The sequence below is a fragment of the Phodopus roborovskii genome, unplaced genomic scaffold (assembly GCF_943737965.1).
Source record: "Phodopus roborovskii unplaced genomic scaffold, PHOROB, whole genome shotgun sequence".
Lineage (NCBI taxonomy): Eukaryota > Metazoa > Chordata > Mammalia > Rodentia > Cricetidae > Phodopus > Phodopus roborovskii.
The window spans coordinates 10,251-23,443 of record NW_026125396.1 but is presented as its reverse complement, the minus strand read 5'-3'; the positions used below and the strand labels follow the sequence as shown (position 1 = coordinate 23,443).

Sequence of the window (13,193 nt, the reverse complement as noted above, 5' to 3'; positions counted from 1 at the left end):
TATGCAAATCAAAAATGAATGGCCTTAGAACAAAGTGCATATATCAATTAAAATATCACAATTTCTACAACATTCTATATTGGGGAAGAAAATGTGCAAAAGGTGAAAACTAGTGAACTGTAGTTGAAATTTTTGTTAGGTTGCCAACAAGCTTCGAAAATAAAGACACAAAGATTTACTATTAATTATGAATGCTTGGCCTTAGGTTAGTATTGTCCCACTAGCTCTTTTTACTTAATTTAACCTGTTCCTGTTCATCTACATTTTGCCTTTTCTTTCATCCTGTATGTCCTATTTTCCCTCCTCACCTTCTCTGGCTGCCTGGTCCCTGGTGTCTTCCTGCCTGCTGCCTTCTTTTTTTTCTTTTCTTCTTATTTTACATATCGATCCCAGTTCCCTCTCCCTCCCATTTCTCTCCCTCCCCCCATCCCTCCCTCCGAACCCATTCCACTCCCCCACTCCACAGGGAGGGTGGTACCTTCCAGGAGGGGTCAACAAAATCTGTCAAGCCATTTGGTCCTCCTTGTTACTCTCCCTTCCCAAAAGTTCTGCCTATACTTACTCCCTCAGTATTGTCCATTTAGCTTTTTGTGAGATCAATCACGTGCCTTAAACAGTCAGGTTAAACAGTAGTACATCTTTACATAATAAACAAATGCAACACATCTAGTCATAATTAAACAGATATTCCACAGCAAACATATGTAACACATCATTACATAGTTATTCTACAACACATAATTTTATAACACATATTTACATAGTTAAACAAATACTCTACAACATTTCTGCCTTATTGTCTGAATAAAAAGAAAAGTTTTAGCTTTAGCATAGTTAAGAGTATATACAATAAGATGAATTACCAAATAAGAATTACATTTATAATATTCAGTACCTTTGTATTTAGGAAATCCTATCTTGGTGAGTCCAAAGCTGTGTACCTAATTAACTTTCTATCCTTACTTGTATTATCAACCCAAAAATATCTTAGACTTCCACACATTATATATAAATAAATTTAAATTAGAAACAAGCTTGTTTTATATCACTCCCAGTTCCCACACCCTCCTGTCCTCCTCTGTTACCCCCACCAACCCCCATCTGATCCCATTTCTGCTCCCCAGGGAGGGTGAGGCCTTCTATGGGGAGTCTTCAAAGTCTGTCATATCATTTGTAGCAGAGCCTATGCCCTCCCATTGTATCTCAGCTGAAGGAGTATCCCTCTAAGTGTAATGGCTCCCAAAATCCATTTGTATACGAGGTATAAATCCTGATCCATTACCAGAAGCCCCATAGACTGCCCAGTCCTCCCAACTAACCCCACATTCAGGGAATCTGGGTTGGTCTTATGCTGTTTTCCCAGCCATCTGACTGGAATCCATGAGCTACCCCTTGTTCAGGTCAGTAGTTTGGTTTCTCCAGCCTGGTCTTGACCCCTTTGTTCATCATTCCTCCCTGTATGTAACTGCATTCCAAGAGTTTGGCTCAGTGATTAGCTGTGGGTGTCTGCTTCTGCTTCCATCAGCTACCAGATGAAGGGGCTAGGATGGTATATGAGGAAGTAATCAATCTCATTATCGGGGAAGGGCATTAAGGTAGCCTATCCATTATTGCTTAGATTGTTAGTTGTGGTCATCCTTGTAGATCTCTGGACATTTCCCTAGTGTCAGATTTCTCTTAAAACCTATAATGACTCCCTCTATTATGGTATCTCTTTTCTTGCTCTCCTCTATTCTTTCCATGACTTAATCTTCCTTATTCCTCATGCCTACCTCTGCCCTCCTCTTCTCCCTGACTCCCTCTCCCCTCCTCCCATGTTCCCAATTTTCTTGGGAGATCTTGTCCCTTTCCCCTTTTCCAAGGGACCATGTATATCTCTGTAAGGATCCCCCTTGTTTCCTAGCTTTTCTAGCGGTGTGGGATGTAGGCTAGTAATCCTTGCTCTATGTCCCAAAACCATATATGAGTGAGTACATACTGTGCTTGTCTTTTTGTAACTCGGTTACCTCACTCAGGATGTTTTCTTCTAGTCCCATCCATTTGCCATCGAATTTCAAGATTCCATTGTTGTTGTTGTTGTTGTTGTTTTCTCCTGAGTAGTACACTACTGTATAAATGTACCACATTTTCTCCATCCATTCTTCAGTTGAGGGGCCTTTAGGTTGCTTCCAGGTTCAGGCTATTACAAATACACTGTTATGAACATAGTTCAACAGATGTTTTTGTTGTGTGAATGTGTATCTTTTGGGTATATGCCTGAGTGGAATAAACATTTTCTTAGATTAAACAATTTAAGCTTTTATGTTTCTAATCTTATATACTTAACTTTTCTTATTTAAATCTCTTTTCTAAATATGGTAATGAGAAAAACTATAACTATATCTCCTTCAATTCCATCAGAGACCTGAGAAGGAGATAAAATCAACTGAGTAAGCAGGAAGTATAGAGAAAAGATCTTCCAAAATATAGAAATGAGAAAAATAACTAGATGTCTGAACAGTCACCTAAGTTTTGTCGATACAACATTGGGGTATCCATCTTTTTCCTACATCTCTAGAATACCTGACAGGATTTTCTTTGAAACAGCAACTGACAAAAGTTTGACAGTCTTTTTCTTTTGTGTCCTACTTGTCCAGTTTGGACAGCATACTGTCAGAAGTCGAGGCAGTTTCCTGCCCAAATGCCTAGTTTTGCCACAATGACGTGAACTCCTTATGGATGTCCTTTGATGCCTGTTATCCTTTTATGAAGTAGATCATAGCTGCCAGGAGCAGACCTGTCTCACTCTCTTAAATGCCATATTCTGTAGGTCCCTGAAATGTTTGTATCTAGCCCCTGTTGTCTCCTTGTCCTCTCCTTTTTTTCTCTAGAATCTAAATTCCTCCTCTTATTCTCTGCCTATACCTCCTCCATTGTTATTGGCTCTGTAGCTTTTTATTTGATCAGTCAGGTGCCTTAGGCAGGCAAGGTAAAACAGCAACATATCTTTACAAAATTAAACAAATGCAACACATCTTTACACAGTTAAACAAATATTCCACTATATATATATATATATATATATATATATATATATATATATATATGCAACACATATTTGCATAATTATACAAAAATTGTACAACTGTGAACATCTGTCCTAAATAAAGTAACCAGCTAGTTTACAGTGTGTGTGTGTGTGTGTGTGTGTGTGTGTGTGTGTATTGAACCCACATAAAGGATTACAAAGTATTAATATGGCAAATTTATTTGGAAGTGCTCTTTGGTTATTACCACTCATGAGTGATCCGAGTTCTTTAAGTTGGCAATTAGTTTTTTTTAGGTACGTTTATACAAAGCAATCAACATTTTTAGTTTAGTTAGGGTAAATTATTTTAAAAAATACAATCCATCTCTAATGGCCTTTGAGATTCAGGTTGGAAGTATAAGTGATATTTGTCTTAATTTGCAAAATTATTTGATAGTGAATGTTTTTATATTAAGAGCTTCTTTGGGGGCTTACAATTTGCTAAAATATTTGCACATACATTTTCATGGTTTTCAAATACATTTGAGTTACTAAAATTGAACTGTTATTCTTAAATTTTCCTTGGCAGATGAAAATTTTTTATGAAAATGCTGCTTATATATGAACCACAATGTAAGGTTTTAAATTCATGAAAATATCACCCTTTTGCTTAAAAGAATTTGGTTACACAGTAATTATTTGGGGGTTTAGGAATTTCTAGTGTCTTCATAATTTTTTTAGATATGAGGCTAACACTTGGCAGAACTCCAAAAATTCTTTGGTTTTTAATAAAGTGGGAATAGTAGTATGTTTTTATGCTTCTATTTCTTGTAGAGCTAGGAACTTGACCAACTTGTGGTGTTGAGAACACTGAAATTTAGTAGTTTGTAGTAGTAGAACAAATTCTAAAATAGGAATTTCTTTCCTAGTGCCTTAGAGTTATTTAACCTTTGATTACAACTTTAATGAAACGTTTTGACTTTTAGCTTTCAGGTTGTCCAGCATTGAATAATGGATTTCATTTACTACATGAAACCTCTTTTTACTTAATATACGAGATAGCTACTGAATAAATCAGTTGTTATGCTCAATTTCCATGCTGTTCTCATCACAGTCTATAATAAAAGAAGTTGCCATATTCTATCTTGTCTGTGTAGTATAATTAATTACTCTGTCATTTCTTACTCAAATCTTTAGGCATGGAACTTTTGTTGAAAGTTGTCATCTTAAGTTTTATCAGTTTTCAGAATGAAAGCAAATACAGATGGGGACATTACTGTGGAAAAGATACAAATCACATTTTATATCATAACTTGATTTTTAAAGGATATAACTTTTAACCTTTATTTATGCATATGTATGTGTGGGTTCTTTTGGAAGAAGGTATTAGATCCCCTGGAGCTAAAATTAAAGGTAGTTTTAAGCTCCTCAGCATGGCATTGGAACCCTGCTTTTTCTGCAAGATCAGTGTGCTAGTTTGTTTTCATCAGCTTGGCAAAAATCAGAGTCACCCAGGGAAAGCGTGAAAGATCAAGAAATTGACTGCTGGTTGGCTATGTGCATGCTTGTGCATTACTTTGCTTACTGTAGTTTGATGTGGAAGAACCCAGCTCACTGTGGGCAGTGCAGTCCTCATGCAGGTGGTCCAGAGCTAGTTAAGAAGGTAGCTAACTAAGGTAGTGAGAGGAAATAATCCAGTAATAACTTGTAATACCATAATTCAGTTCCTTCATGGTCTCTGTTTCAGTACCTATATCCAGTTTCCCATCTTGACTTCTTGTATTGACTTCTTGCCATAATGGACTGTAACCTCTAAGCCAAAAAACTTTCCAAATTTCCATTGATCAGTGTTTTATCATTCAAACAGAAATTAAAATAAGACAAGCAGCAAACATTTTTTTACTGCTGAACCATCTTTCTATCCCTGATTTTTTGTTTTTAATGTTAATTGTAATGGCATGGCCAGAGTTTCCATCATGTGAGTCAATGGAGGTTTTTCTTTTGACCTACAGGCAATTTAACTAACTCAAGATTGGATCTATACCTTATTTCTGACTTTTTTGTTTATTAAATACTTTTCATGTATATTAGTTTATCTTATGATATTATGAAAGATAAGGTAAATGGACCTCCCAAGTAATGACATGAGGTATTGGGACCTAGGTCATTTCCCCACTGTTGTTACCTACTTAGGAAAAGTCTTGCTGATGATTAGTGATTATCAGTTGCTATTTAAATTAAATTTCATCGAAGTTATCATTACATTTTGATAATTTGTTGACAGTTTGAAAATAGATTCTTTCCTCATACAATACATTCCCAGCACAGTTTCCCCTCTCTCTACTTTTGCCATATCCACCTCCCCACTTCCTCTTTCTCCAGGATCCACTTCCACCACCACACCCCATCCCAAATTCCCATCAAAATGAACAGACTTCTAATGGGTAACATCCCAACCTGACCAAACAATACAGCGAGACAAGACAAAAGTCCTCCCACCACAGCTGGACAAGGCAACCTAGTCAGAGACATAACTGTTCCTATAGTTAGGAGGCCCACAAAACACCAAGCTAACAGCTACAACATACACAGAGGACTCAGTGCATGCTACTAGCCTACTCTCTGGAACCAAAGTCTCTGTTACTTTTTTTTTTTTTTTAAAACTGTTGTGATAAAATACCATGACCAAGGCAATTTACAGAAGAAAGGGATTAGAGGGATAAGAGTCTGCCATGGCAAGGAAGAATGGTAGCAAACAATGGCATGATGGTTGGAGCAGGATGTTGAGGGCTCATCTCTTGATCCACAAATATGTATCATGTAGCAGAATGAGCAAATGGAGTAGACTGAGGCATTGAACTGTCAAAGGCTACCCTCACTGATATACTTCTTCCAGTAAGTCCACTCCTCCCAAACTTCTCAGACTGCAATACCAACTATGGACCAAGTATTTGAATGCTTGAGACTATGGGGAATAGTTCTCATTCAGATGACTACACTTGGAAACAGATGTGCTTCAGGATTGCTTTTTTTTTCAATTTTAGAATACTGACATAGACTTTACTGAGTATCTTTTGCCCAAATTGTTCCATAATTTAAAATCTTTTGATTACTAACATGATGCTCAAAAGATTTTGGATTTGCTAACATTTAATATTTGATGATGTAGCTTAAGCATGATCAATCCACACTGTAAAACCAAAGGGCAATTAGAAAGGTAAATACATGCAAAATAAACTGCACCCATACTTCATAGTTCATGGAGTAACTGATAAATATGGTTGTTTTGAAATTTAGAATTTTCTATACTACATAGATAGTTAATATGTGGTTATATTTGGAACTAGAGTAATTTTGATATTATGAGGAGTGGGAAGAATAGCCCATATGACAAAACATGATAAGGGATAAAATATGGGGGCTTGAGATGATTAATTGGGTGATAGAGATGTCATATGTGAAAGCAGTTTAAAAATAAAGATGGAAGATATTTGTTTTAGAGACATAAAGAGTAAGATTTTTCAGGAAGTAGGGTTTAGGCTTGCTTGATAGTGGAAGGGCCACTGTTAGCTCTTAAATATTCAGTTAGTATATGCTTAGTTAACAGACATCAAATACAAGGAATTGGGACCAGATAGTGAACAAGAAGAAGAGTGGATTTTCTGGAACCGAAATTCACAATGTAGGAAAGCCAAATATGAGTCTGTTGTGTCAAGAGAACTGTAGACTAAAATGCTTACTTTAGTAATAACTTTGAAAATGAAGCTTTCAGTGGGGTAATAAATATCAATAGTAAACAAGAAACACTGTGAAAAGATCTGGTAGGTACCACAAAGTAATAGGAAAAGTGACATGACACACTTCCCCCTCCCTTGAATGAAGGTATGTCTCTCACACTACCAAGTCTTAAGAGCCTCAGTATTAATCCTCTGAAAGTTACTATTATTGAGCATTTGCTCTGTTCCACTTACAATGTTGGGTTCTTTGAATGCAATGTGTCAGTTCACTTTTAGAACAAACTTGATGGCGGGTCCTATTATCCCGGCATAGTGTAGGACTAAGTACATTTAGAATGTTAATCAGTAATGGTGTTGGGTTATAGCTCTATCTGTTCAGTTTGATAGTTACACTGTGCTGGTTTGTTTTTAGAATAATATTCCTTTGCCTGCCTCAAATTCTCAAAAATATTCATGTTCATGATCTCTTCAATATCTTAAATTTCAAATTTCATATGGAAACTTTAACAATATGTACCCTGAACTTCAGACAAAAGGATAGAGGAGTCATACTTGTCATGAAAATTTAATGTAGTAAGAAATTGTAGCAAGGTAGACATATCAGAAGCATGATACTGATTATTGTCATGATTTCTTATTAGTCAGGATTTGCACAAAGATGTTGAAGAAGCTGGTGCACTGCAGAAAAATCATGCTTCTGTAATACACACGAACTCCATAGAGGCTACAGAGGCTGCTTGCCTGCCTGTCGCAGATGAGTCAATAAACACCCAGAGCTGTGAAACACCAGCAGAACAAACTCAGATTAGTGATCCAGAGAGTTCACTAGAAGTAAATGAGGCTGAAGCAGCAGGAGAAAAAGAGAATTATAGCGATGATAAACCTTCAGAAGAAGAGCCAAGTGAAAATGTGCCTAAAGTACAAGACAACACAGAGCAACCAAAGAAAAATATAATTACTTACTCACAGATTATTAAAGAAGGAAGAAGATTTAATATTGATTTAGTATCAAAAGTAAGTATCAATTTTACACATCTTAACATAGAACAATATTGAAAACAGCATCTGGATCTCTAAGTGTACTTTTCTTTATTTTAGTTTCTGAATTGTAAATTGTTTGCTTTATAGAAAGATCATAAACACAATTTTATAATTCTGTTACAAAATGGTTGCTTTGAGTATAGGTTAAAATACACTAAAAGCCAGATGTTAGTTCCACATGCCTTTAATCCTAACACTTGAGAGGCAGAGGTAGGTGGATCTCTGTGAGTTGGAGACTAGCCTGGTCTACAAGAGCAAGTTCCAGGACAGCCTCCTAAAGCCATGGAGAAACCCTGTCTTGAACCCCCCCCCAAGTACACTAAAATATTAGTATGAATAGCCCTTATAAAAGTGTCCTCAATATAAGTGTTCTCAATAAGCAAATGCATTTTTGAATATCACATCGTCAGGTTTGAGAACACTGGAGCACATCTTTCTCCTGGTGGCAAAAGATGTGAAGAATTCTTTTGTCTTTTCTAGTGTTTCCATAATTAACTCTAATGTTAGCTCATTGTAATTTCCGATGACATTGCTGGATCATGAGAGGCTTCAATACTGCATTAGGTTCATAAGAAACAAGGTTATTTTTTATCAAAATAATAATAAAATATCCAATCAGACTTGCCATAAAGGGTGTGATAAGAGAAAGGGAAGAGACAATTCATGTACCTTGCATGTTGCTGATGAAATCTGTATGCCTGCTCCGCTGTTCGCTTTGAATTTAATGTGTATAAATATGAATATTTCCCTGCATGAAATATTGTACTTCAGAATAGTGAAGTCACCATAAAAGTTTTTTTTTTTTTTTTCCAATTAAAAGGGATTCTAAGTAATCTTATATACTTCAGTTATGGAGACAATATACCAAATAGACAAAAGAACTGTTTGAGAATTATCTGATTATTTTAGTGTAATTGCAGCTTTTTTCATCTCTCATGAATATGCAATTGCTATGGCAAATCACTTAGGGGACATTGGTAAAAAGCCTTGTGATTAAATATGGTACATGTATTATTTCCATGCTTCAGAAACTTATGTGTAAGATAATTTTAGTTGAGATTTGTTTTTATTCTTCAGTGAAAACTGAAATTCACTTGTTTTAAGCTTTATTTGACATATAAATGCATTTTTGGTCTCTATTAATATTTGCCTCTTCATTGAGTGTGAAATCAAAGGTAATTATTTTTTAAGCAAATGCAAAACCACGCTATTTTATAGAGCTAATAAATGTCATTTTAAAAATAATGTGTATCAGTTTTATAGTGTTAGGAACAAGGTAGTCAAATAACATGGCAAATTTTTTAGTCAGAGTATTTCGATTAATTCTAAAAATGCAATATTAACTTTTGTTGGCACAATGATAAAGTAATATGATAGTTTATAAAATTGTACATAATATTGTTTAAGAAATCATGTTCTTTGGTGCACAAATTAGTGAATGAGATCAAAATTTTGAGCTGCCATATTTCTTTTTATTTAATTTTCTCCAGTTATTATAGATACAGCTTTTATCCTTTTATGTAATGGGTTAGAAATTATAAGTATCATGATCATAGGAAATAGCCAAATATAATTTCAAATGAATTTCAAACATGCTAGGCAATACTATGTAAAGTTTTATTGCTTTCCTCTCTGGTATTAATTATAATGTATGCTGAAAGAATTAAGTCAGTCTTTCATAGAAATATCAATAGTAAAATTGTTCACTTCTTGAAAAGATCATATGTCATATAAACTTAGATTTTGAGGGGCTTAGAATTTGACTCTGTTGTGGAAGTTTACCTCTATTTGAGGTTATTTTATTTGATTTTGGATTGTTTTTGGTTGGTTTGTCCACATGGATGGCATGGGGTGGTTCACTATACTCATCTCTTCTTATAACTCAACTGGCTCTATTTCCAGTTCAATATTTTGTGTCTCTAGATCCTGAGGTACTATATCACTCAGATGACAAGGATATTTCAGAAGGAAATACACTGGATATGTTGATGTGCAGTGTGCAATGCAACATTCTTAGCAGACCTGGAAGAGTTTTCATAACTAAACCCATTAACATTTCTGTAATGAAATTCATGTATACTCATACATCATCCAGACATGAGTAGAAGAACCATTTAGGAGTGCAGGTTTTACTGCCAGATCAAGTTATGGAGAAACCTTTTGTATCCTAGGGTCTTTTTGGTTTGAATTTTAGTGCTGAACTGTGAACAGTTAATGAATTAATTTTAGATTTTAAAAATGTATACATAACTTAAATTCTAATAGTTTTGTGTATGTGTCTTTCTGTTTGTGGTAATTGCCATTTTCCATTATTTTGCCTTTGATTGTATCCTCTCCAACACTTTCTTCCTACAGCTTCTTTATTCTCGGGGATTACTAATTGATCTTCTAATCAAATCAAACGTTAGTCGATATGCAGAGTTTAAAAATGTTACAAGGATTCTTGCATTTCGTGAAGGAATTGTGGAACAGGTACTGTGCTGCTCAGCTGTGGGAGCCAAGTTACTGTTACTCATTTAGAAGGATAAAGGACAGTTACATTTTCTAGTAAGGCAATAAGTTCCAACTTTACATGGTCATTTATAAATGTAAACACAAAATTTGCTCCATTAAATTTTGCTATGTTTTTGAACATTTATTCCCTAGGTTAATTTTAATGTTGAGGAAATGTTAGTTTCAGGCAGCAGTACTGTATTTGAATTGTCATTTGTTCCCTATTGGGGTGACATGTCATTGGCCTTTTAATGGTATGAAGAACAACTTGGCAAAATTAAGTAACAGAGCTCTCAAATTAATTAGCTCTGTAGTTAACAGAGATGCTATTGGAACTGATGAAAGGTGACATGAAGCAGCCAGAATGGAATGGAAATGATAACCTTGTAATGAGGAAAGGTTGAAAAGTATAATCTGGAATACTTGTGTCATTAGGAAGCATTCTAAAATCATCTTCACTTTCAAATACTTTTCAGGTTCCCTGTTCGAGAGCAGATGTCTTTAATAGCAAACAACTTACTATGGTAGAAAAGCGAATGCTTATGAAATTTCTAACATTTTGTATGGAATATGAAGATTATCCTGATGAATACAAAGGTATTGCTTTCCAATATTGTTTTCTAATTATTTGTGATTTTAATTTTAATCTGCTTCCTCAACTTGGTAAATACTAATTATTCTCAAATGCATTCTAACTCTACTGTATCCAGTGAGTTAGTCATAACAGCATGGTACTATTTAATTTATTCAGATCCTGAAAAGTTCATTTTCTCAGTTATGCCAGCCATATTTCAAGTGCTTGGTATCCATATGCATGTAGTGGCTATAATGTTTTCAACATTGCCATAATGTCATGGCAGCCTCTCATTTTTATTCCTTTTAAATAAAATACTATGGTTAACTTATTGTTTAATCTGTATATGTGTGACAGTAGGAATTGAACATAAGACCTGGCTTATAAGACATAACCTGTTAATTGATTGTTGATAGATGACATTCTTTTTTTGTTATTTCATCTTTACTTTGTCGTTCCTCCTCCTCCTCTTCCTCCTCCTACTATAATAGTAGTAATAATAAATTTGTATAGATGCCACTCGTCAGGACTGCTTTTACTTGAAATATTGATCTATTCATTTGGTTGATGTAAATGCTATGTAATGTATAGCGGAAAGCTCTAGATTTAGAGTTACTGTGGTTTCCAATCTTAGCTTTATCCCTATTATTGCAATTTTAAGGACAGTTATTTTAGTTTGCTGAAAATTGATTTCATTGTTGTAATGTAAGCTGCCTTTCAAGTACATTGGGTTGGAAAATTGTTCAAAATTAAATTTTATTTTGATAATTTATTTATAAAATTCAGTGAGAATTATATCATGATTTGTTTTGACAGAATTCTGAAAACCCAATTGTCGCTATTAAACACTTAATAAATACTAAGTTGTCTTTTCCAGTACCTAAACTTAGACATTCTTGGTCAGTTGATTTTTATCATTTTTATTAACTTAGCTTATTTCCCTAAAGTTTTGTCTTTTGATACAAGATTGTTTCTTCCCACTATTACTACATATACTTGTTTTCTCTTATGTAATGAAAGGATTAGTTTTGTAGGTATTCCTAATATTTAAGTGTGATTGTCAGTATGTGTATGTTGGTATCTTGCATCCACAAAGAAACTAGTTTCATTACCTTACAGTAGAAGTTTTTTTAATTCTAGGTTTGAATGCAAAGTATATATTTAACAAAAATAAAATGCAAAATGTAACAAAAGTGACATTTTTATTAATGTATTTCATCATTTCATTATTTTATATTATTTTTTCAGGTATATGTTGACATTACTCTATAGCCTAAATGCTAATGAATTGAGGTATTGCTATCCACCATAATTTATAGAGTTGTTGAATGTCTTCCTGGTTTTTCACATCAATAAAATACTAAATAAAGATTCATCATTTAATGCTTAAAATTATGCCATCAATTTACTTAGGATAATGAGGTCGTTTCCATATTTTTTCCTCAGAACAATAGTACATCCAAACTTTAGTAATAGGACCACTTGCATCCTGTTTTAAACCTTCAAAAGACTTGGCCATTAGTGTGTGATTTATTAAAAATATAAATTATATTTTATTTTAATTGATGAATGTTCCTGTTTCTTTTCATAGCATATGAGGAAACTACATTTTCTGAATATTTAAAAACTCGAAAACTAACCCCCAACCTACAATATTTTGTCCTGCATTCAATTGCAATGACATCAGAGACTACAAGCAGTACTGTAGATGGTCTCAAAGCTACCAAAAACTTTCTTCACTGTCTTGGGCGGTATGGCAACACTCCATTTCTGTTTCCTTTATATGGCCAAGGAGAACTGCCACAGTGTTTTTGCAGGTGAGTTTGACTTATGGTTTCTAAAAGAGTTGTTTGAATGACATGACAATTAGACAAAGGTGAGCATTGTGGTGCATCCCTGTATTCCTAGCATGTGGGATGTGAAGGAAGTTGAGTTAGGAGTTTAATGCCTCTCTTGGCTACATAGGACATTGAGGCCTGGATGAGGTATAAAAGCTCCCACCTTAAACTAATTTAATAAAGAGTATATGTAAATATAATACATTCTATCCTAATAGGCAGTTTAATGTTTATTGGTTCCATCTAAATGATTGATTCAGTTTAGCCTGCTTTTGAACTTATATTGTCATCCAACATTATGTTTCTGTGTTATCATATATATGCACATTTTTATTTTTATATTTATAATATGTTTATATTTTCTTATATATTCTATTATATTAATATAATTCTCACTGTTAGATAAGTCAATTGTGAATTACCATGAACTACTTTTTCCATTTTTCTGCTGATATTTTCTATTAATGTCCTTCTGTATGTGTTTTAGTTAGGGTTTCTGTTGC

General features: G+C 34.3%; 1 protein-coding gene across 1 annotated transcript in view; it reads left to right on the top strand.

Annotated features, from left to right (window-relative positions):
• LOC127214993 (rab proteins geranylgeranyltransferase component A 1-like) overlaps positions 1 to 12,673 on the top strand; it is a 66,795-nt gene extending 54,122 nt beyond the window's left edge. Inside the window, exons 6-9 of the mRNA XM_051175300.1 lie at positions 7,386 to 7,758; positions 10,141 to 10,257; positions 10,755 to 10,875; positions 12,444 to 12,673. Coding sequence (XP_051031257.1) covers positions 7,386 to 7,758; positions 10,141 to 10,257; positions 10,755 to 10,875; positions 12,444 to 12,673 — 841 coding nt within the window. The remainder of the gene's footprint in view (positions 1 to 7,385; positions 7,759 to 10,140; positions 10,258 to 10,754; positions 10,876 to 12,443) is intronic.
• The last annotated feature ends 520 nt before the right edge of the window (positions 12,674 to 13,193 follow it).